At 43.8% G+C, this 25,841-nt stretch overlaps 1 protein-coding gene across 3 annotated transcripts in view; it reads left to right on the forward strand.

The window, feature by feature from the left end:
• The first annotated feature begins 12,680 nt into the window (after positions 1 to 12,680).
• The window catches only part of SLC38A1 (solute carrier family 38 member 1), a 40,703-nt gene continuing 27,542 nt past the window's right edge, over positions 12,681 to 25,841 (forward strand). For 2 of the 3 annotated variants that reach the window (XR_008747720.1, XM_055807583.1), the window contains exons 1-2: positions 12,681 to 12,970; positions 21,490 to 21,701. Coding sequence is in view for 2 of the 3 variants with exons in the window: in XM_055807583.1 (XP_055663558.1) it covers positions 21,583 to 21,701 (119 nt within the window). In the remaining variant the exon portion in view is untranslated. Of the gene's footprint in view, positions 12,971 to 15,325; positions 15,458 to 21,489; positions 21,702 to 25,841 lie in introns of all 3 variants that reach the window. The other variant, XM_055807584.1, reaches the window with a different exon arrangement.

The raw sequence follows: 25,841 nt of genomic DNA on the forward strand, positions 1-25,841 counted from the left end.
CCGCTACAAGTAAGTAACTTGGGCACGTGCTGAGAAAGGTGATGGAGAAAAGCCCTGTGGCATAAGAAGAGTTACCCCAACTCCCCAGCCTGCTGCTGACACCTAATCCTATTATGAATTGTGCCTGGATTATAATCAAAACTGTTCTCATGATATTTTCCATTTCAAAACCAAAAGGCCTGAATGTGTTTCATAGCATCGGACATGGCACACACAAGGCCAGGCACAGCACTGGCATGGCCAGGCAGGCCAATGGTGGTAAAACAAGCTGTGCTTCTGGGACACATTTGCCAAGTATTTGGCCTTTGAACAAACCACCTTTTCAGTTTTATGGCCTCTTGCAAAACTTCTCAGACTTGCTCCAGCTGTACCAGTGAAGGAATTTCTCACAGATGCCCTTTCACGGTAAATGTTTTGAGGAAATTCTCAGATAACAGACCTGAATGTATTTCAGGGAAGACAGGGCCGCTTTTGGAAGGATACTTCTCAGCAGGGGAATTAGGAAGATGAAGAGAACTGCCTCAACGTGGCTGCCATGTGAATATCTTATTTAACTACTGGTGCGGGCCTGCAGCCACCGCCACGCATGCAGGCGCCCACACACAAGATGGCGGCAGGGCAGGAGGGCAGCAGCCACGCTGCCGTTGCTGGGCCTTCCCCAGCCCCTCACGCAGGCTGCCAAAGCCACTGTTATCCCGTGGGCGAGGTCATATGACAGCACAAAACAGTATTTCTGTGTTTCCTTCCCAATGACTAATTAGTGGCCAATCTGATACCTAAGAGAAATTAGGACAATTCCTGCCTGCTGCTTCTAAGTAATCAAGCTATGAAAAAGCAACCATTTCCTTTAAATTCTCTTCTCATTCTCCTCTTGTTACAAACATCTTTTCATTCTGCTGTGATATAAGACCTTGTAACATTTTCTGTCTGTTAAGTTTCCTGTGTGGGAAGCATCGTCCTGGCACACTATATTAATCCTTAAAGAGGATCAAACAAAAAAAAGATAAAAATATTCAAATTTCAGAGTTATTAGAGTCCTCTTGAGGATGATTTTCTTGTTTTCCATTTCCTGTCAGAATTTAATTTTGCAAATGAAGCTGACATATGCAAACCCTGATCACATCTTGCTTTATATTTAGACTTATGAGCATGATTTGGATTTAGTTTGGGATTATCAGAACTTCAGCTGCTCATTTCTTTAACTCTGGGCTCTGAAAAAAGCTTTGCAAAGAAAGCGTGCCTGAGGACAACATCATGATAGATCAAGAAGAGCATTACATGTCATAACTCTTTTTAATAAAGGTAAAGACACTTCCCACTTGTCTGAAAGGTGTACACCTATCTCCTGGAACAGCAAAAAGGAAAAGAGACAAAACTATATATATCCCAAACCTGGATATATATGGCGCATATATATATATATCTCATACCAAAACTGATGGGGAAAACAGAAATAAAGAGCAGAATTTTCAATTTGGACATCAAAGAACTAACATTTAAATCTCTCTGTACATCTTAAACAGAACTGCAAAAAAACTGCAGTGTAGCAGAGGAATACATATTTTCAGAAAAGTCTGTTATAAAACCTGAGGTATCCCATAAGAATCCTGATTTGATTTTGTTACTTCCCACTGTGAACTTTGTCACAAGAACATAATATCTCCTTCACATGCTGTAAAATGGAAAATGAGAATATGCTATCATATGTATCTAAGTAAGTTGTATCAAAAGACATAGTAGTGTTGTAGCCAAAAAGTCTTAAGAACATAAACAAGAAAAATTTTGTAGGTAGAGGAACTGGTCTAATTTTTTTTAAAAAGTAATAAAAAAGGAAAAGCTTGCAGAAGCACAAGCTCTTGTGCAGGTCTGAAATAGGAGCAGCAAAAGTAAGTTTGCTATGAAACTAAGTTTCATTGCACATCACAGACTGCTCCTTTCCCATCCTTACATCAGGTAGGTGATGTATTACCCCATGCCACGCTTTAGGGATAAATTTATCAAACCTCTCCGCTTTGCTGCACAAGTATCAGCTATCTTTTCAGTCAGGTGGCCTAACTTAAACACACCTAATTTGGCTTAGAGCAGCTTTGCTCCACTTCTGCCAAGCTTTGAAGTTTACTTCTCCATCTTGCTTGAAGAAGGCCGTGTGTGCTCAAAAGTTTGCTTTCCTCAGTGTACAAACCTCGGCTTGCCAGCACGTGTTGGTGCATGCCATTGGCATGAACTGTGTCCCGGGTCATTGCCATCCTGCATGGTGTGCTAGTACAGAATAATCCAAATGACTAGAAACCAGAGTGCAAGTTTTAATGCAGCAGCATGACAATGATATGAACAGTTCAAGCATTGAGCATAATGACATTAATAGCCTCGTGCCACTGGCATAGGAGAAGATAAACACTTTCGCAGTACGAAATAGTTTCTTATGGAAAATGATAGGCTTGCAAACAAAATATGAGTGAATTCTGTGTGACACAGTATTTTTAGACTGGATAAATGCTGGGGGAGGTGAAGGGCATCATTTTTTGTTAGTAGTCGAATATTAGATTGAAAAGTTATTTTTAAAAGTTTTATTTCACTCTCCAAATGTGCAGCATGGACTCCAAAACTCTAAGAGAGCGTGCATATAAATATCCATACTCAAGCAGCCCCAAACAGACCGCCTTGGTTTTGCACATCATCACCAAGATGCCGAAGGGTGCAGTGTGTGCTTGCTGTCCCTGTGCCCCATCAGGCATACCAGGGTGAAGTACAGATCATCTCTGTGGACCCAGCACACTGGGCAAGGCGGGTGAGCTGTCAGCAGGGTATCTTAATTAGCAAAGTGTTATGCCCCGAAGGTAGTGGAAAGAGAAAATTTTCTCTGTCCTTAACTAATGACATTGGCACTTCACCCTTTCCATGATGTAACACGATATGTTATCTATGATAAAACCTAGCCTTAATAAGGGGGGAAAAAGTAAGGAAAAAGGCAAGGGAAACCCCAAGAATTTTAATGCTGGGATTTTCCAAACATGAGATTAAAATTATGAGGAAAAAATCCCTCCAGTTTTAGAAGTCTGAATACAACACGGTTGCATACAAAAGGCCTGAAGAAGGCGGCCTTTGTTTGTGTTACCATCGTCTTCACATTACACAGCTCATCAACTCTGTTGTCACAGCATTTTCAGGCAATGGATTACCTGGTTAGGAAACACAATTTAATGAGTCATGAGTAGCAGTGTTTGTTGTCAGTGGCACATGTTTGTTTAATCCATATGAGAAATTAAATTAAAAGCATCAGTAGCCATTTCAAACTAGCTGAACGTCAGAGAAAAGCAAATAGCTTTATATATGTAATACTACACGCTGGCACTGAACCCTACTCCTGCATGAAAACCAAAAGGCAAACAAGGAGCAAGTGAATGCTTGTGCCCATAGAGTCTGTGCACATCGCCGGCAACAGCTAGCCATGAAATTGAAAGCAAATATTTGCTCTGCTTAAAAGATGTTCAGACTGCAATAATTGCATACTGCTGTAAGCTTCGAGAGCTTCTTGATTGTTTATGGACGCTGCCTCTCTGCCTGCTGAATATTTACTGTGAGTGGGGTGAGGTTCCCAGCAATTTGCTATCAGTCACTCCCCTGTTTAAAGCCGGAACACTTCCAAACACAATTATGCAAGTGAAACAATACACCGTATTTTTCCTTCCCTAGTTCCCTGTAGCACAGGCTGCTGGTTTTGTTTGGGTTTTTCCCATTGCAGGCAGCGGGTATGCTCCAAAGCCTGATAATTTTTTCATTTAAGGCTCTGATTTGGGATTCTTAAAACCACAATCAAAATCTTGACATTTCCTACGTCAGGCGTGCTCCAAGCATTAGGTGGTTTGAGAAGAGTTGTGGGGCTGGATTTGCCCTGTCTTAGCCAAGAAGAGAGGAAGGGTGTCTGTGGCTGTGCTTGGCTGCCTTTTGGCTGTTGCCGCTAGCAGATCTGCCAGTTGACACCCAGGTTTTTCACACCTGTCACCTTTGCACTAAACCAAGGGCTTTAGTGCAAACCCCAAAAAGTGCAAATCACAAAGAAAATTGCAGAACTGCTCCATTTACCTGGGATGCAGGAATAAATGCAGTTTGATAACCCGGAAAGCCATGAGGCTCCTGTAGTCTTGCGCTCCCTGCTGCGACGAGCCGGAACGAGCTCCAGTGCTCCCTCCAGGCTGGCATATAGAGCATCCTCTCAGTCTTACCAGAGGTTTGCATCACCAGCCCCTTCCCCTCTATTTTCAGGCAGCCCTCACCAGGTCTGAAAAAGCTGTGACCGTTGTCTGAACCCAATCACCCCAGCCCTGCCCCTGTCACCTCATGTTGGTGTACCCCTGCTGAGGCTGCCTGGGTCCCAGAAAGGGACTTGCTCTGGTGAAGGGAAACAGCAGCGCAGTGGGGACTCCTGAGCACCCAGTCTGGGAAGGGGTGGGAGAAAAAGTCTGTCACCCAGCAGTGGAAACTTGGGTCCCAGACAAGTCCTTGCAGACAGCTCACGTGGGTTAAAAAGGCTAGGTCAAGCTTCAGAGAACCAAAGTCACCTGTGCACCACCTGCCTGTTTCTGCCTCTGCGCTGGCCCTTCTGTGAACTGATCTGAGCTCAAGGCTTGGGAAAGTGCTGTTCTTAACCTGGTTGTGAGCCCCAGCCTGGCTCAAAGCAAGAGATGTCTGTGCAACCGCAGGCTACAAGGGAGGCATGCTCCTCCCCAGGTTGCTCCTTCCCCCTGGACCCTTGTCACCTCTGAGCAACTATTTACATCACTATGTCCTGGTCTCCTTGTTATGGACCAAATCTGGGGAAGTGCTTCAGCACAGGCTATGTTTTATGTACCTGTCTTCATTGACTTCAACGAGCTTCCAGGTAACCCAAGCAGTGCCTGTGATTGCCAAAGGCAGAACTTCCCACCCCCCCACCCCCCGCACACAGGGAGCAAGGCAGGGTGATGAACTCTGCAAAACTGGCACCACGACTCTTTCTGAAAACAGCATTTTTAGATTACAATCTTCTAGGAAAGCATCCACAACCTGAACCAGGTAGCATTTGCAACGAACATGAACATTTCAGAACACATTTACAAAATGCACTTACTCCTTCCTTTTACAATGGCATTAGGCCATGATGGTAATACTAAAAACCTATCAGGTCAGGCAGCTTTGATATGCTTGTCCGTAACAACATCTCCAATGTGACTTCAGTACTTTAGTGCACAAAATTTGCATGATCAGGCTATGATTTGCTGCCAAGGCAAGGCTTTAGGAAGACAGTATTTTCTAATGGCCATTTTGGACTAAGAACACTCTTAACAATCAACAGTCAGGTTCATTCATCAAATACAAGTTCTAAACCCACTTGCAGGATTTTTTTAGATTCATTAAAAGAGATAGAATAGACATTTGCTAAATTATAATATACACTATATAAATCTGTAAATTTTAGCTATAAGATAGTAATATATATACATTTATATATACTACATATTGTAATGTATCTTCTGCCTTCTGGTTACCCAGAGCCTTATACACCAGGTCTACTGGTAAAGTACGTGTTTTGTTCTGGTCTTGTAAGAATTTTTTCTACTATCCCTTACCTCAGGATAATTTCTTTTAAACAACTTTTAGACTTTCATGTGAGTCTTAGAAATTTTATTGCACAATTTCTCTGATACAGTTTTGTTAAAAAGTTCCCTGTTTTCTTCATATTCTGATTAAGTAATGTGAAACAAGGACTTGTAGACGAGATAGAGCAGTGGGAATCAAAACTGCTGAACCCCTCTGCTGATGTGAAGAACCTCTACCAATTTTGAGTTGTGTATGTTCCACTGATAATAATTATATTGTTTGCTGTAAGAATGTACATAAATAGCTGTATGAATTGCTAAGTGAGCAGCATCTTCTGCTAAGCCCCATTTATCAGAAAGGGGAGTAGGACAAGGCAGGTGGTGTTCACTCGGATGTTCCACTTCTGGTCACACTGAGTGTCCCAGATAGGACGCTATAGGGATGTAAGCCCAGACAGAAGAGGGATATAAGCCCACAACCCTGAAGCACATTTTAGGTGGGCAAATATATAGCTGCTGGAAGACAGTAAAACAGATGCTGGTAGGGAGCAGGTTCAGCTTTCCACCTTCAAAGGTGTCTGGAGCTGGCACGAAGGGAGACCTACCTCCGTAAACACATATACTGATAACTAAGGCAGACACATAAAGTCTTTTAGGACGTCTTTTCTCTTGTAATACTGTGCTCCTACCATTAATAGGACCACAAAGAACTTCCTGGTTATTGTACAATGAGAGGGGAGCTGCTCTGTGAAAGAAAACTTGCAGGTGCTGTATCCAACTGGAGGCTGCGAGCAGTCTCGTTTTGCACCCAAAATCTGTAGCACCAGGACCTGCATGGAAGACTCTTCCATCCCAAAGAAATGCAACAAAAGGTCTTCTGCTTGAAGGATTCTCTCAAGGACATTAAAGGAAAGGTAAGCTAATCTTGAACTAACTAGTCTTGCTCCACCATTTGATGGGAATCCTAAATAAGTAACGTATTCTCTCATTTTTCCTCCAAGTTTTCAATCTGCAATGGGACTGATAATACTTGTCCCTTGTAGCAAACATTAGGAGATTCTGAGATGAAAATTGTTGTCTAAGTTCAAATTACTTATCATAATCAATAATACTACAATATGATCGACTCCTCACTTCGACCAAGTGCACTTTAAAAAAAAAAAAAAGGTGTATTCTAATGATAATTTCCCAAAGATTATCCCTAAAATCAGAGGATTCAGATATGGAGTACTTAACTAGATTGCAGGAATGCATGCCATTTCTAGTCCTGTAATTAGGCAACAGAGCAGATCTAATCACTTCATTACTGTAATGACAGCTGCTATATGAAGCCCAAAACCAGAGAGAGAAATAGGTTACTGCGCAGGTACCTCAGAATGTTTTTAAGCATGACTGCTAGTAGAGTTGTATACTTTGACACTTTTGTCTGCTTTTTGCCTTTTTTCCTTATTTGCAGCTTGATCTCAATAGCATGTCAGGGAGATGCGACTGGTGTTGACCAGCTCCGTACTGCAAGGGAGGAGTGAGGAAAACAGCCACACCAGCAGTGCTGGAGACTTCCCTGTCTCGAGCAGATCAGGAAGTTTTGCTATATTTATAAGATGAAGTTCCATTTATCTTAATTTTATCAGTTTAATGGGGTTTGTACAGAACTTGACTCGTCCATAAGCACATTATTAAATGCATGCATATTTAATAACCACTGAACATGCACACACAGAGCATCGTTTTGGCTTACTGCACTGTCATAGTCTCTAGCAAAGAACTTTCACAGAATACATGATACCCAAAGCTCTGTAAATTATGGATTAAATTTTGCTTTCACTGATTTCATTTAGGTTTAATGAAAATGGAATTTCTTTGCATTTCAAAGAATTGCAAAAGCTAAAGTAAGTACCAGAGGAACAATGGGATGGGTACCAGGCACCACGTGATGCACCTGCCAGGTTTTACAGATGTGTTAACCTCAGCTTTTAAATAAGTTTACTATTTCTGCTGTATTTCAGCTATACTTCCTGACATGTCCTTGGGCATGTCAATAGCTTTATTTTGGTTTATTCTTTCAAAAATTATAGACCTATCAAGATGTTCTTAAAAGACTTAATTTTAACCTAGTCCTTTACTACTTGAGTATGAATTTCTTCTTTGTAAAGCTAAAGTTTATTGTGGTGGTTTAAATAGCATCATTTTACCACCATCCTGAAAACTTTTATTAGATGGGAATTGTCAAAAACAAGAATTCACTCCTTTTTTTCAAATTCACTCATTTCATGATGTTTCATGATCCCGTAACTTCTCCAGGTTACATTATTGCTAGATTACCATAAACTCAGTATGTGCAACCTGGATACTTACAGGTTAGCATCCAATTTCATACATAGTCAGGTAAATGAGCACTCTGATTTCTAGAAATACTGAGTTCCCTCAGCCCCCATGGATTTAAGCAGCAGTGAGAGATGCTCAGCAACTTTGTATGCTTCTAATTAATGATATGAATTTAGATATATAATATTTGGTACCCAAACTCTGAATTAAGCTTACATATTCTTTTATTTTATGTATGTATCTTTTAATCTAGAGAATTCTATTACTGGGCTGTGCACTAGCAGGCCAGTCCCAGATTAAGTAAATTATCTTTAGTATAATTTAATTCACAACAGTTATAAATTATTTCATGTTTCTAGATATAGCCCCTATTCCATAGCTATGCCTTATGCTGGGACTAGGAGCTGCAAGTTGCCAGGATCATTTCTGGCAACCTACAGGTACTATCCCTCAAAACACTAAGCAAGCCTTAAAAGTTGGTCTATACAAATGGAATGGCAGAAAATATCCTTTCTCGGGAAGAGAGGATCTCCTCTTTGTGTCATAACACAACTCAGCATCATGGTTATGAAAAAGTCTGAATTTACTCATTTCAGAAAGATTAAAGGTTTATGGTCTACTCAGACCATATAAACCGGTCTATAGCACTATTAAGAAGCAACACCTTGAAAGTGATTAAACAAAAAAGCATGCTGTTACATACTTTTAAAGTGTGTTTAAATGAAGATTTTATTATCACTACAGGCATCTACCATACTTGCAAATCTCTTTGTTTTAGTCATTGCTGCTTCCTTAGCCTCATGCAAGAATTTTGAAACCTTTGTATTACAGTAAAACACTTGTTGTGACCAAAGATAAGAGTTTGAGGAGATGATCAGAAGGTAAGGAGAAAAAGCGCAACTACCTGATTCATTGCATGAATTCCTGAATCTAAAGAGGAAGAGCAGAGAACTCCTCCCAATAAACCAGCATTAGTCACCATAGTTTTATACCACATTTTGGCCAGGAAACTAGCAAATGATAACATCTCATGATCATAGAGTCACAGACATGCATGCAAGATTTCGCAGCCCTTGAAAACTGATTGTCTCAACATGCAGAGTTGGAGGCAGCTGAACACATGTTTAAACACAGGTGATGCTATCAGCGTTCATGAAACCTGTGACAAGTATGGGCAGTTCTTTTCAGAGTATCGTGCAAGACCAGTCATGTACGGATTGTCTATTACGCATCGTAGTCAATGATGTTTTTCCTTGCTCAGTTGCTAGGCAAAACACCCTTCTCAACTAATTTCACAGAATCAGTCAGGACACTGCTAGCACCAGCAGCCTTTTAACAAGGCAGTAGATTTCCAAGAAGCCTTTGTTTTTGTCTAATAGCAAATCCTGGTATTACAGACTAGAGAAACTGTAGCTATTTGTTGAAAATTTTATTTTATTTCCAAGAAGAAAGTTGCAGTGGGCAGTGCAGTAGTTCACTGTATCACCCTGGAAGATTTCATCCACCTCAGTGGGTCCCGTGGTGTGTTTGGGCTCGAACCACCCTCAGCCCAAGTAGGTACCAGCACTTTGTTCCTCTTTGCAGCACATCTGCCATACATTTTGAGCCCACAGAGTCAAGCCTTGATGGGAAGAGGATCTCACTGTCTCACTACTTCCTAAAAGAGGACCAGTAGTGCCCCCTCCTGTGAGCAGCCCCGTAGCTTAGGTGCTGCCTTATCAAACCTAAGCTCCTGGACTCGCCGCAGAAAATGGACACAAAGTCTTCTTTCCAAAAAAACAAAACCAAACAGAAACCGCCCCCAAAGTCTATGTGCATTTTGATTCAACTAGCACAAGACTGAGATTTAGTACCGAGGCGCAAAAATAGTCATTGCCTACACCCTGTGCTTCCTCATCACTCCTGGCCATTCTTGAAGGGCAGTGAGAGACTTCAAAGGTATTCAAGGTCACTTTCTGGCCTCAACAAGATTCTCTGCAAAACACAGGATTTTTCTCCTTCAGCTGGCTTTCCATTTCTGGTCTGTTCTCTTTTATTCTCCTCTCTTCCACACAAGCACTAACATGTAAGTTCAAACATGCCAATGACAGATGTACTAAAATAGAGGTGAAGAGAACTCTGTAAGCATCTCCAGCTTCTCCTGTCAGGCTTGTCAGGTCAGTCATGAATCCCCCTGCCCCAGGCACAGTTACCTCCAGCTCCTTTCCCTTGGGCTGTAGCCATCTATTTGCCCAAGGGTAAAATATTTGAACAGGTAATCATCCAAATGTAATGACCCTCTGTCATCAGCTTTGTTGCTAGGTGCAAGAATTGTGCTTGGAATCTTTTGTAGGCTTTGCTGCAATTTGGAACCAAAAGACAACAAAGAAGCCAGCCAAGCCCCACTTTCAAGAAAATGTACCCCAAATCAAACAGCACTCAGAAACTGGAGAAGCTTGCCAAATGCTCATGCATGTGATAATTTAGTCAACCAAAGAAGTATTTGGTAACTTTTGATTTAAATTCACTTTTATTATATGGGCATGTTTTTTGCTGCATACCTGCAGTTCCCATTACACATTTTAAGTCAGTCAACAAGCATACATTTTTGAAGGACGGTTCAGAAGGGAATTTTCCAGACTCTGGAAGAATATTGTACTTCGGAGTGTAGTTCTGAAAATGAGCGTGGCTGTTGATGCATTTTTAGGCAGCTGAAATATATTCTAAAGAACATTTGGAAGTTGCAGGTCTGAACAAAAGAAGTTTTGGAACGATGTTATCACAGACAGAGAAAAGCTCAGGGCTGTTTCAGAGGAAGAAGAGGACCCATTTTTACTAGATAAAAGTGCACTGAAAGGCACCCAAGGAGAGAACTGCCAGTTCCAGATGGACAAGAGGGAAAAAAAAAGATGGGCCTGAAATACAAAAGCAAATTCCTGAATCTTCAGTATATCTGAAACCAGATATAGGAACAAGATTCTAAATGAAAGGATAAAGAGAAAGTCCCAGGAGGAGTGAATAAGGTCAATAAGGAGTGAGTGGCATAAAAAGGTATCAGGAAAAAGCTTACAATAAATCATAAAAGCTAGAAGATACTGGCCACAAGCATCAAGGTTTCACAGCACATCAAAGCAAACAGAACCAACAGTGTTAAAAAACCAGAAAGATACTGAGAGAGAGAGTGGAGAAACTTAAAATAATGAAAGGGCAAAGTAAATACTCATTTCTGAAAGTGCTACCATCTTTGTGGAGCCGTGTTAAGATATGCTAAAAAGATTTCTTTCCAAATTCTATGAAAAATAATTGCCCTGGTTCCAAGAATGTGCCTGACAAGGTAAGAATTAAATTATCTCTGAGGTAGAAAAGGCCTGCCTTTACAGGTATAAAATGAACAGTGGTAGCAGAACACATCAACTCAATGACCATTCCCCTGATAGCCTGATACATGTTTTGTTTTAAAGAAACAAAGCAGAGTTTCTTCTTATTCCCTACAACAGTACCACCTGACCACATCCACTATGTAATACACTATTTTATTTAGTAATTGGGGGGTGGGGAGGTGGGGGTGTTGATTGTCAGTTTAGGAGAAATAAGTAAATGAGTAAGAGTGAATTGCAAATACTTTCTTCTCTGCTTTCGGACATGGTGCCTTGCATATAGGGCTGGATGGGGAAACAAGCCCCTGACTGGGAACCCAACCACACATGTTTTGTGGATCTGAAATTTCCGTGGGGCTCTGCCTGGTGCTGGTGTGAACCCCAGAGAGGATTGTTCATATGAGGAAGTGTTGAAAGAGCAGCCCTTGGCTTAAAACCCTTGGGCAGCTAGCCCTTCCTCTGGCTTCACTCTCACTACTGGGATGATATGGCTCTTGTCCTATGCAATAGGTGTTAATGAAACTACTGTTTGCACAGTGCTTCACATTCAAAGAACTACGCTGGGGGGGGGGGGGGGAAGCAACAAGCACCAAAACCGGAATGCAACTTACACATGCAAAGATGGTAATTTAAAAACACAGCTCTTCATGTGTGTCATCTGCCTTTTTGGCCTGACATCTAGGACACCCAGTAAGTGAACCTCCAGCACAAACACCTCAAGAAGCTTCTGGCAGAGCTAGCCTGAGAGCTTCCCAGCAGCTGTGGCCCTCTGTGAGCAGCAGGGCAAACTGCCCACAACCAGCACGCTCCGGCATCCTTCCGCGCTTTGCCTTGGATATCCCGTGCAAGTCGCTTTGCATGGAGAGAGACCAAGGACTGCGGTGTCAAACCGTCAGCTGAAATGCCGCCTTGCTTCACGTTTGTTCTTAACAAGTTTTTTTCCATGCCAAAAAGCTCATACAATGCTTTCCAGAGATTAGGACGGAAATAACAGCGAATTACTTGTGCATCAAATCCCCCTTTGCATCCCAAAGCCTGCCTTGCCCCCGTTGGAAACGCTTTGACCTCTCGCGCAAATGGCAGCACGTTCAGCGCACACATTTCGCACGGCGGAACAGGAAATGGGGTAACACGGCGATGCCACATCTGCTGTGGCCATTGCAGGGGAAACGCCACCAAAAATTCGTCCGCCGGCCTGCCTGCCAGGAGGGGCTTTCTGCGGGCAAGCCGTGGCGTAAAAAGCGAGAGAAAACCGATCTTGTTGTCGTTGTAAAAAAAGTAGAAAATCGTTTTATTAAAAGAGAAAGGTGTTGAACGTACGTGCGCCCGGGGGGGGGGGGGGGCGGGGCGGATCCTCTACCCGGGGCCACGGGCGGCCGGGTGGCCTCGGCGGGGGTGGGGGGGGGTGGGGCGGGGGCCCCGCAGGGCTCCGCGTCCGCAGCACCTGGCAGCTCGGCCCCGGCCCCGGCGGCGCGCCCGCGCGCTCCCGCTGCCCGCCCACCTCCACATGCACACACCCGCGGCGGCAGGGCGAGCGGCGTCTGCCTCGCTGTCTTCGGTTCGCCGATTTGATTTCCCCCCCGTCCTCGCCTCTTTTACTTAAATTTTTATTTCATTTTATTATTATCACTAATTGTTTGCGGGGGTGCTCCGGCCAGCTCCCGCCGGAGAGGGTGGATTATTCCTCAGGGGATACCCGGGCTCCTCGGGAAGGTAGGCAGCAGCTGATGCAATCGGGGGGGACGGGGACCCGGCTCCCCGCGCAGCCTTTGTCTCCGCGCCGCGGGGCCGGAGCCCGCCGCGGGCCGCGCTTTGTCTGAGCCGTGTGCGCGGCAAACACCCCCCACCCCAAAACGTGCCTCCTCGCCCCGGGCGCTGCCGATTTCGAACCCCAAGATCGCGCGCGGCGCGGCGGGGAGGGGATGGGGACGGGGATGGGCATGGGGATGGGGACGGGGAGCGCGGCGGGGAGGGGATGGGGACGGGGAGCGCGGCGGGGAGGGGATGGGGACTGGGAGCGCGGCGGTCGCGCTGCGGCGGGGCGGGGGGCCGGGCTGGCCATGCGGCATCTCCCCTCGGCGGCGGCGCGCTGCCGGGCCGGGGCGGCTGGCGGCCAGGATGCTGCCCTAGCCAGCCGCGGCGGCGTGCCTGGAAAAAAACCAAACACACAAACAAAAAAAACCCAACAGACCCGGCAGTCGGGCAGTCGGCAGCTACGAGCTTTCACTGGCCGCGCCAAAAAAAAAAAAAAAAAAAAATGTTTCCCCCAAGCAAACGTGATGTCTGGAGCTGCGCGGCTGGGCCGCGTGTGCCGCAGCCCCCGCAAGATGCGCGGCCGCGGGTTTGGCCCTGCCTTGCTGGGAGACGCGCTTGCCGTTCGCTTCAGTCCAGCGCTGCCATGGGGTCGGTGGAAGTTTTGCGGTATTCAGAAAATGCAGGCTGGGCCCACGGCGCGCACGCGTGTGTGTGTCCGTGTCCGGGTGTATGTGTGCGTTTGCCCGTAAATACATAGTAACAGCTAAGCTGCTCGGTTTTAGTGAGCCAAAGGCGAGAACAAAACGGCACATTTGGATGCCTGTCTGTGCGTTTGCTCACGTGTGTACACGTCCAGCTTGCTCCAATGGCAGAGGTTAGTGCCATTGTTTTTCAGAGTTTGTAATGCAACCTGTAGCTAGGATGTATCTCCTTGTGGAAGAGGAGAGGAAGAGAGGTGTAAACTGCGTGCTTTGTTTATGTGACATTGGAAGGACTGAAAAAAAAACCGTGTTTGGCAGCTGGTTTTATCGAAGACGACGCTCAAGTCTGCCTGTGGCACCAGCCGAACTCGCCACTGGTTCTTAGGCCATTCAGCGTCCCACGGACAGCCCTGGGGCATTTCTACTAACCTGTGTTCCAAGTGAGAGTAACATAGTAACCTGTGCTTTGTGGGGTTTCATTGGCCTTTAGGTTTGTTTGGCTTTTACACGTGCTTGAAAGGCAAAATAACATGTACTGGCCATTGTTACGGAAGTCAAGTATTAGAAAAAGATCCTTGTTGATTGGTAAAATAAATAGATTCTGGAAGGAAAAACAAAAAAAAAAAAAAAGAGAGAGAGAGAATCCGAGTCTAATAGTCTTAGGTTGGAAGTAAAAACAGCTAAAGGGAGAAGGAAAGAGCATCCTTCTGTCTAGCTTTTACTTCATTTGCCACCAAAGCACCAACTTTGTTTAAAAAGCCTCTAAAAGGAAATTCCATCTGTTGCTGAAGGATACAGGGTATCTATAACTGCCCTTTTCAGGCTTGGAGCCCATGCCGCAATTGCGCTGAAATCAACAGGCAAAACCTGCCTGAAATCTAGGAATTGCCATATTGCTTGTGAGCAGAGGCCTTCTGCTATGGCTCGGTGGAAATTCACTGACTAAAATGGAATCTGCTTCACTGTCATACTGAATGACTCCTATTTGACTTTGCCTTTTTGGAAGGGTTTTTTTTTTTCTGTTTAAGAGGCACCATAGAGAGGGCACTTCACTGAAGCACACTGCAGCATCCTCTGGTTTGTCACTTGAGACTGTTTATGCTGTAGTTGGACCAACTGGGCTCTCCAGGCTGCGTGAGAATGGGAGACGTGTTGGCAGCGAGCGCCACAGCTCCACATATCCCTGTGCAGAGGATTATCCCCCGAGTTCGAGGCTTTCTGCAGAGTGCTGTAGAACATGGAAGATCAATTGTCCTTCATCTCCAAATCCCGCTTTTTACAAGGGTTTTAAAGGATGGAAGGGGAGGCACGGCTCTCTCAGCTGGTCCGTTTGCGGGCTGCTCATTGTGGGTCTCTGTCCTACATTTCATTGGAGTTTTCTGGTTTGGGGGTTTGTTCTTTACCAAGGGAAGAGTGGTGACTGAGCAGAAGCCAGGCTTCTTCCTCCTGTGCTCTCCCCTGTCTTTTTCTCAGCTTGCTCATTTCTGTAGAAACAGGCTTAGCACATAGCCTGACAGTAACCACCAATTTAAAGTTTGTATTGTGAAGGCAAATGACATCTGGTAGGAATATTTAAATACTGTAACCCTGAATTCAGTTTCCTTTCTGATAGGTACTTATTGTTATGACTGCAATTCAATCCAAGTTTGAGTGGCCACTCTTGGGGAAAATGGCAGCTTTTTCATGTTGAAAGTGTTTTACGGCCCTTTTGCAGTTAATGCTCATATTTGTGTGAGCTTATCAGGTAAATATATCATCTGCGTCTCTTACAGACAAGAAAACTGAGGCAAAGAAATTACTTGTAAACTGGGGCAGAAGGAAAAGTGAGTTGTGTATGAACTTAAGCAAAGGGTTCTTGCTTGTATAGTACAAAATTTATTTTAAATCAGAATTTCAGAGCTGCTGTTTAGCCCTTATAAATATACCTGGGCAGTATGTTTTGTTGCTGTTACCCATCAAGCCCCACTCATACAGCGCTTCCACTTTCTGTGGAAGAGTTCATTTGTGGTGGTGCGTTCTGGGATCTCTTCAGCAAAACCGAGACTGTTGAGAGGATTTCACAGAGAAATATAATTAGGAAAAAATGTGAGTATATTCCTCTGCCAAATGCCTTCCCTAAATTGACTGGGAAGGGCTCAAAACAAAAATGTACTTAAAACCATTTTCCTTTATGGCTCATCTTTAAGTGTTTTGCCTAAAGTAATGAATCACTGGGTGAATCAGACTGGGATTTTATGATTTCTTATTTGCCTGCCTTTGATCAGCTGAGTAGCCTGTCGAGACTGAATTTGGGACTGTCTTCCCTTTCTTCATGGCAGCACGGAAGGGCAGTGTGGAGAGTGATGGGGCAGAGCAGGAATGTTTTCCTGTCCTGTTGCAGCGCAAGGTCACACAGTATCAAGAGAAAGGCTGAGAATCCATGTTTGTGCTCATCACATTCTTTTCTGAGTTTCCTCCTCAAGACTTTTGTCATTTGTTGGTTTCCCCCCCACCTCGCTTTTTAACTGTTCCCATCCCTCACGCCACTAGGGCTGTGTGAGAGGGAGCCTGGAAAGGAAAGGTAGTGGCTTGCAGCTACCAAGCAAACAGCTGCAGCGCTGGAAGGCCTTCGGCTGCTGCACTGCCCTTGGCCTGGCAGCATTGCCGATGGGCAGGACGGGTTCGTGCTGGCACCACAGTGGTTCTCTGGAGTGCCCTCAAGCCCATGGGGGTTGGTCACTGGCAAACTCACTTCCTTGCACTGCTCCTGCGGCTGCAGCCTGCTGCAGAGGGGCAGAACAGAGGAGCTGGAGGTGATGACATCTCAAGCACTGCAGATGTTTGCTCAGTGGATGTGAGTCAGTCTTTAATTTCCAAGCTCTTTGTTATCTCGGTGGCTCTTCTCTAATATTTCCGTTTTGTCCTTCCTGTAGACGAGGGGTAAATCAGGAGCTTTGTGTTCTACATGTCAGGTGTCACTAATGCTGAACAAAGAGGAGATAGTTGCTTCCCCTCCCAATGTGATACTGTTATATATAAAGCCTATTATTGCTTTTTGTCATTTACGTGAATAGTCCATACACAAGAGTTTCAGGCTCAGTGTTTCATTATTTATGTCCATGGTGTCTTACTGGTCATATTGCTCTTTGAAACAACTTTCAAAAGTATAAGCAAAGAAAAATGTATCACATCTCAGACTATGAAGGAGTAAAAACAGCTTGTGTGAAACTCAAGCACTGGATTCTGATGATTCGTAACCGACCAAGAGCAGTTTTGGCAAAACTCCTTTTAAGAAGAAAGTTGAGTCATATTTCAGCTTTTAAGCAAATTATTTTGAATTCCATAATTAAAATTGCTTAGCATGTCTTGGATATTTGCCATTCCCAAGACCATTTGACTGTGGGAAGTGTGCAGTGAATGGAGTGCCCGGTGAGGGTGAGTGTGTGTGCAAGGGCATGTGACAAAAAAACATACCCAGAGGTGAGCAAGATGATGTCCCAAACACCTCTCACATACTCAGTCAGCTTTTGGGCAGCCATGTGTCTTAAGATGGCACTTTTTCAAATATGTCATTTACAGGATATGAAAAAAACCAGCCTGTGAATTAAGCCATCACCATTACCACCAGGAGGGATGATGTTACTGTTAAAAACACAACTTCTAGCAAAGTGTTTTCTGAGATTACACCTCTTCCAGGTACTGCCCAGAAAGGATTCATACTTGAGCCAGCAGAAGTAATAAAGTTTGGTTGTCTGTATTACCATGTTTTTTCCAATACAAACATTTTAAGCCCATTACTGCTGTTGTGAAATTTCACAGTCCAGAAAACTGGAGTGGCAGGGATATTTTTATTTATTTTTTATGTTTCTGAAGGCAACAGAGAAAATGACCTCACTTCTTGGAATGTGCTTTAATGGCTTGTGAAGGTCTCAGTGTCCTTGAGAAAAATAAACTCATTTTATCTTCTTGTGTCATCTCACAGTCCTCCTTCTGAAGTCCATGACCAGTTGTAATCTTTCCCATACTCTGCAAGGAGCACACAGTGAATAAATTATCCATAATGGGTTTTACAAGACATGTCATGGGATGTTTAAAGAGAAAGACAGGCTCCTAGGCCAGAGCAGTGTTTTTTCTACTAAATGGAGAGGCTGGATCAGCCACCAAACACAGACCTTTGAGGTTCCTTTGGAAGGGTCATTAGCTCTTTCCTGTTTTTTTCTCGGGGTGATTCCTGCTTCAAGGAGTGTTTGTCCATCTGAGTAGAAAAGTTTGAAGCAAGAGCAAAATTCTTACTTCTTCATCTTGATTTACTCTGCATGTGTCTGGAGAGAGAGGTTTGATGGCAGGTCTCTGGAAATTCTCTTTTTGGGAGGTTTAAGGTTGGGCAGAGTAGCATAGTGACTGGAAGCTATTGGGATTGCTGCAGTCGCTCTTCAGATGATTATTTGCTGCCTTTCAACGTGAAAGTTGAAAGTCTAGGAACTTTTGCCAGCATAGCATTTCCATTTGCATTTACATCATGACATTTCTTGAATGAAAAGGCCTTAAAAATACAAATATTACCATGCTGGCTTCCGTTATAGCTCAGCATCAACATATGCTGATTTTTTATTAGTTGAAGCAATTTATTGATTTTCTTCACACAGCATTAGTGGCACCTACACCTGAGGTGGCAACCTGCTTAGCTCAGCTGTCCCAATGTTGGAGCTCTCTTTAGGAGCAAAGCTATTACATTTGCAAGGGGCAGCTCAGCGTGGCTGCAGACCCCTCCTGTGGGGCAAGATGGATTGCCCTCCGGCAGCACCTGTCTCTGCTGTAGACGAGGCCAAGTGATGAGCCTGGAATGAGCACTTGACTTGTAGGGAATAAAGCTGGTCGACATGAACCCTGTCCTTTGGGATTGTGATTTTATTTAGACTATGATTTGTCGCATCCGTGAACTTGAAATTTAAAGTAGGTGATTTGGGGGTGAAATTCATGTGACAACCTGTACTCCACTGACTGTGGAGGGTGCTTAGAGTGTTTAACAATAGCAGAGGGTTTGCTCTGAATATATCTAAGGTAAAGTGATCTTTGCAAAAAAATTTCCATTTACATAGTGTTTTTTTCCAGGTATCACATTTCTATCACCCTTTCTCTCTGAATCTGCAAGTATGTCACAAACTGAGTGTTATTGTCGCTATTAACATCTTCATTTTACAGCTGGAGGTGCTAAGGACAAGTTGGTTATCCTTTGCCAAAGACCTGCAGTGAGTTCATGCCATGACAGTGAAAGTTTTGATCCCCAGGCCCACCGCTCTCCCTTCACCCTCCTCGTGTTTTGGCACTGAGATCAGTTTTTTTCATACTTGGAAGTGCAACGCATTATTTCACTCAACACTTTTTTGGTTTCAGAGTTTTGTTTTAGTGGGGTTCTTTTAGTAAATCACTTAATCTAGCAAGAACCTGAGGCAGATTCAAAGATTTGCCTGCTGTCAGGAGCCTGCCTGAAACCTGGAACCCACTGAAGTGATTGCTGGTGCTTTAGCTGGCACTGCTTGCACCAAGATTTTGCTCCACCATCACTCAATCAAGTCTCCATAGAATCAGAGTTTTGTTTAGGACAGAAAAAGCTTGTCACTTTTGCACTGCAAAGATTCCTTGTAAATAAACCAACGAGCCACGTTCCTGCCAGTCCGGCCCTGCAGCATTTCAGCTACTGAGGGGCAGAAGAGCGAAGCAGGAGCTGCACATCAGTGAGCTGTGAAGTCTGCTCTCCAGCACACAGTTTACCTCACAGGAGTGCTAATTTCAGCCTCTGCTTTTGGAACACTTAATGGGGAATTTATTAAGCGCAGGCAATGTCAAGGCAGTTCTGAAAATCCTCCTGGGAGACAATGATGCAAAACGGCACCCAAAGGGAAGCTTCTGTGCTTGAATTTCAGACGAACCTTTCCACAGGTTTTCTAAATGTCAGGGGATACAGATCTCAGTATAGAGGTTGTCAGGTCTGTTAAGGAATTGTTTATTTTAGGAACTCATGGTCACAAGAAGCTCCAGGATTCAGCGGGCTTGGTCCTTGCCACCTCAGCAGTCACCATCTCCTGTGGCTTTATCCTTTTATAAAAAGATCGTGCTTCTTTTCCAAAATAGGTAGACTATTTTATCCCCGCAGCCACTGGGAAGACTGTTCCAGAACGTCACTGCTAAAACCACCCTCTGCTTGCCAGTCTGCATTCATGTATCAGCAGCCTCAATCCATTTATTCTTTTTATCATGCCAACGTTTTAATACCCGGTCGCTCCCCTGGTATCTGTAGTGGAAATCTCTTCTGTAGAGGAGTTGAAAAGGACCCAGCTCACATCCCCCCAACACCGCCCTCGCACCAGACTGTACCAGGCCCTCTCTGCCACCATAACCACGTGCTTAGTTGCTCCTTCAGTAGGAAAAAGCAGACCCTGCCCCACTGCAAGCCTTGAGGCTAGCCTTTAGACTTTGCACCTGAAATTTGGACAGTTTGAGCTCTTGAGGAAATGTTAAGAGCACATGTAAACTTTAAAACTACGTTTCTGAGAAGGTATTTATAGGGAGAAAACTGGTCATTTGCAAAACCCTTTTCGGCGTGGTGGGGATATGGTATAAATCAGAAATATTTGGTCCTGTAAACTTGATTTGAAACAGGCAGATGTCGTAACTGAACAAGTGAGCTATGTCCTTCTACCTCAACATAGTGCCCTGCAAGATCTGGGGATGTTCCTGCTTCTTTGGTTGCATGTGAGCAGTTTGATGTGTTTGAGGTAGCCCTGGGAATTTAAAAAATATCCCCAAATTAATCTGGCATCTATGTGTTCATCACATACCCCATGGTGAATAGTTGTTTGGCAATACTGCAGGAAATTCATTCACAAAATGGGAATTCAGAGAGCTGTGGTGCAGGGACTTGTTTGTGAATAACATCCTGTTGCCTCAGCGCCACGCTGGAGTTGTGGCTTAGCTGAGAGTGGTCAGACTCTGGAAAATGTTGGTCTTTCAGCTGATTTGCATTGCTGATGAGGAAATATGTCACTGTAGCAGACTTGTCTGATCTGCCTTTGGTGTTATTCTTGGTGCTTTTATGCAACACATCTATCAGAGGAGAGATCACCTGATCTCTAGATAATAACTGCTTGACACAAGATATACATTACTCTTTCTTCCCGTGATACATGAGCGTAGGGATTTGTTTTTGTCTGTTTCTGTCCTCGCTCAGAGTAAGTTTAACAATACACAAAGCATTCTCTGCACATCCTCTTTACCAAAAAACCTTAACATATTCAAATACCTGGAATACAGATAGTAGTAGAACAGAGTACTGGGATAAATATCCCTCTGTTCTATCCACTTAGCAACAGCATGGACACAATGTATTTTTTAGTTTTAAGACGGAAAGGAGAACATACAGAAGATGAATGCTGAATATCGAAATGGGACTTGGACAAGCAAATAATTTTTATTCCTTAATTTGCAGGTGGTTAATCTTTTTTTCCTGAAACAAGTAGGACTGGTTTGCTTGCTAGTTTATAAATACAGATGCTGTCTTCAGCATTTGGTTGCCGCACCGGGTAAATTTGTAAGGTTAGTGAAGCTGATCGCATTAAGGCATATAAGGTTACTACTGTTCTGCAGTGTGTTTAGGTTTATAACCTGAGGTCCTTCTAACGCTACAAGATTGGTTGGTTAAGGACAGTCTCTCTTGCCCAAGTTTCACTGTTTTTTTCTGATGATATCGACTGCTGTTGGTGGTATACATCTTGGGTTTTTTTCTTTTCTTTTATTTAGGTTGCTGGCAGCGTGGCTGCAGTTTACTCACAGATACCAACCAAACGTTAGTGTCTGGAGAAACACTTGGATAGGTACAGTTCCTCACCCAAGATGCCTTTCAAAGCTGGATTAGAACTGACTGAATTGCAGAATATGACCGTCCCTGAAGATGATAACATCAGCAATGATTCAAATGATTTCACAGAGGTGGAAAATGGCCAGATAAATAGGTAAGTATTTTTCCACTGATGCTGCCTGTGCTAAGAAACACACTGTTTAAAAACAGCATTCTAATTTTCAGTATATGTCTTGAATTATTCATTATCAAGTCATGCTCCATTTGAAGATGTAATTTGAATTTCATATGTGACATCTGTCGGGCATAGGCTGCAACAGCGGATAAAGCAAACAGCGGCAATTTATTCATCGTTTTGAATCTTTCAAATCAGTCTAATAAAATGCACAAACATATAATGTAGCAAAAAGCCAACATTTTGAAATGTCTGCTTGCACACAGCAAAGAAGTAATAATAATTAATACAATTAGACCAATGGCATCACTTGGGGCAAATGTCTTTGTTGACCTTTGATCTCTGATATGACAGTTTTAACTTCCCTGGCCACCTCCATGCATCCAAGCCTGTGGGGGTTTACAGCTGGCATGGTTGACAGCAAAGGTAGTGTCAGTCTACGTTCGCAATTCGGCAAGATAAACTGGGCAGTGGCTCGTGCTCCCTGAGGCAGGGATGGCAGGAAGATGGTAAAAGAGACACTTAAGCCTATCTCATGTGAAGTTAAAAAAATGCATCTATTTATCAATATTGGTGAAAGTTACTGGGTTTGTTTATTATTAGGCTGTAGGCTTTTGCTATAAGCTGTGCAGTCATTTCCAAAGAGCAGTCTGTTCCACCTGAGAGTGGTTCTTCAGGCCTTCCTACCAGCCTCCAACAGGTGCTGAGCTGTCCTATTTACAGAAAAGACCTACTGACAGGCCCTGTTTGGGTTTTGTGAGCTGTAAAACAAGAAGCTGCTTTTTGATCAAACTTCCTGTTCAAATATTGCAAACCAAGGTGGAGCACACCAGCCATCCAGTGCCTGTGCAGGGATCCAGCCCTGCCCGGCACTGGTGCTGCTGGGAAGCTTCTGCCGGCACATCATCCTGCTCCTTTACTGCTGGGCTGCTGCCACCTGTGTTTATGGTCCTTAAAAACCTCTTCTCTTGCCCTTTCTTCCTTTTAGCAGCAGCTTCTTTGCCTACCCAGAGAAACTCACTTTCTAGTGTAAAAACAACATTAAGAGCTGTTTTTCCCCAAGTGAGGTAGAGTTGTGTGGCTCTCACAGCTGTGTGAGCAGCCAGGGAGCTTGGCAGCGGGTGCGGGAATAAGGACCTGGCATTGGCCATACAATGCATGTAGCAAAACCAGCCAGCCATACCCTGGGACTGAGTGGGGGGCCGTGGCTGGTGGCATGGACAAGCCCCCTGGCAAGAGGGTGCCAGCCTGACACACACCGCCCCCCGCCCCCCCCAGGGAAGTCCCGGGGCGGTCGCCAGCTGCACCGTGTAGTGGTGCGACCGCAGCACAGCTGCACTGAGGAAGATTAGAGCTGGTCAGGAATTTTCTGATGCAACTGCTTTGATGGAAAGTGCCAAAATGAAACACAAACCACTTCTGTTAAAAAAAAAAAAAAAAAAGGAAGAAAAGGCAAGAGCAAGGAAAAAAACCTTCCAACTTGCCAAACCAAAACAGTTCTAGTATGAACCTGCTTGCTTTCCTGCTGGCTTACTTCATAAGGCAAGGAGCTCAGGGGCTGACAGTGGTAAATTTGCTCCCTGGAGCCTGCTGAGGATTTATATCCTCGAGAGAAGGAGTGGCTGTACGAGGCTGGCTGTGCCTCCCCAGCACTTTGGCTGGTGCCACCAGTAACTGTTACAGGGGGAAAACCCTGTTAGCACTTCATCTTTTAGTGAAAGTTTATGGAGAGTGCCTATGTGCCTGATCCCCTGTGGTCACAGTGTGCTTGTGGAGTCAGGGCATAGTAAGCGTGGCAAGGTCTGGGTCGGATCCAGATTGCCTGCAAAGGGAAGAAGGAAAGTGGGGCAAGGAAAGAGTGTCACAAACTCAGAGGCAGAATTTCTGATTACTGTTCTGGCTTTTAGGTCTGATCTACATATTCCACAGTTTTCCATTCCTTTCTGGTTAACTTTTTTCCTCTGCAGAGTATCATTTTGTTGTAGGATGTAGCCCATTACAGTTGTCAAGTATCCCTCTTGCTGGGGCACTCACAGCACAGCTACTTACATGAGTATTTTGCCCTACATATCCCAGTGTGTTCGTGTTCCCCTCCATGTGTAAAATGAGTTTCAAGGCAGCTCATGCTGACCACAGCTTCCAGCGGCCGCAGCAACTGCAGCACTGGTGCAGCCCCATCAGCAACCCCTGGGGCTGAGGCTGTGGCTGAGTCACCCATGGCTACTGCCCTGAGCCAGCACCTCCATGCCGATGCAGGTGATGAGCAGGTGGGCAGCCCCTGCTCTGTACCCCATGCCAAATACAGCCTGAAAGGATGTGGTAATTCCCTTTCTATAACTATTTTGGCAAACGCCCTGTCTCCATGGAATAGAGGGGAACAGGCATACGGAATAACATATTTTGTGCTGCCTGGCACATGGCGCAAGGCCTTGTGAAACTCCAAAGTCCGTCAAAATCAGTGGAATTTTTTATGTTGATTTCACTTGAGCTTTAGATTAGATCTGTAATTTTCAACTAACTTTTTTTCATTGTTTCAACCTGTTTGATTTTGCACTCTGTATTTAATTTAAACACTTTTTTCTTCCAGTGCATAATTTTTCAAGCTTAATCTAGAGCAGAGTTTTTAAGGGTCTTTTGGAGAAAGTTTCTCCACACAACTGTTTCCAGATCTGGTTGTAAACTCCAAATATTTCTTGATCTGGTAAAAAAATTCTCTAGTTTCCTTTGGAATTCCAGCCTTTTCTGAACCTAAATATGCAATCATGTATGTAGTTGTATGTAGGGAGGGGATGTTGTTTGGAAGGGGCTGTATTGGGAGGTTTTTGTATTGTATTGATTTTCTTTGTATGCAGATGTTGAATTTCTTTTTGGAATGTCAGTAAAGAGACTTGCATCAAATCTGGATGTGGATTTGGTGACTTTAACGATGTGTCCTGGCTATAAAATTTTGCCATCTCTGCACATAACTGTAAACCAGTATTTAGATGACCTACTCCTTATCTGTAACTATGACAATGCTCTCAGGAAGCAGACGGCTGAATGGCTGCCTTGGTTTACAGCTACTAATTAGTTATCAGCACCCCTTGCTCAGTCAACAAAGTTGTTGGTAGATATACCCAGACCTGGTCCCAGTTTCATAGTGTAAGTCAGACCAAGGTTTCTTCTGCATTTCTTGTTCCTGCCTGCCCTGGAAATCTTTGCTGTTGCTGAAGTTAGTGCTCTGTTTAAGAAGCTGCCTAAGGATAAAGTTCTGTCATCTTGGCAAAACTAGCTTTCCCTAACAAATGTTAAAGGCATTGTCAAATACCACTTTAATTTAATTATGCTTAAACAGATCTCAGACGGCTAAATGTTTTTTGGCTAACTGCTTAGCCAAAATGGTTAGCTCAGGGATATCATCTTAATCAAACGTTTCTCATTTAAGTCCTTTAAGAAATTGTATTTGGAAACCATGGTTAAACATGGTCCTTTTAAAAACACTTTATCAATAAGACTAAGTTTCTACTTAGCACTGAATCAGACCATGAAAAGAATTAGACGAAGAAATTCTTTCCAAGCCAACCATGAGTCTTCAGGCATCACAAGGATGAGCTGATTATTTTTTGGCCAGGGTATTTTATTAATGTGTCTGAAAAGGTTTGTATAAGCTGTTCATACTCAGCTGTGATGTAGGAAACTCAACAGGAAAGCAGAAACATATAAGAACAGGTTATGACTTTTAATGATGAGTAAAGCATTTGAAATGGAGACAACAAACAGCATAAACGGATTTCATGCTTGTCAGGGAGTCAGAAGGCTTTGATGGCACAGACAGTCCTACTGCGCATTTCCACAGCACCTGTCACAGTGGCCTCTAGTCCTTGGGAGGGATGGGAGAGGCTGGAGTAAACAGTCATTTCACTTCATTCATATCATATTTGTAAAGGTCAAATATACAACATTCTATGACAATGAATAGCTTGCTTTCTAAGCACATCTATTAAGCAGAGCAGATGCATGTCACGGTTTAACTAGAAGTTCCAGTATTCCAACATATGTTCCCTTTCATATGCTATAGAGGAAAATTTAAAAAATGTTTATACAAAGCAAAATCTTGGGGAAATTTGTTTCTGTTGAATC

This window comes from Falco peregrinus, chromosome 6 (genome assembly GCF_023634155.1).
Source record: "Falco peregrinus isolate bFalPer1 chromosome 6, bFalPer1.pri, whole genome shotgun sequence".
Taxonomy (NCBI): Eukaryota; Metazoa; Chordata; class Aves; order Falconiformes; family Falconidae; genus Falco; species Falco peregrinus.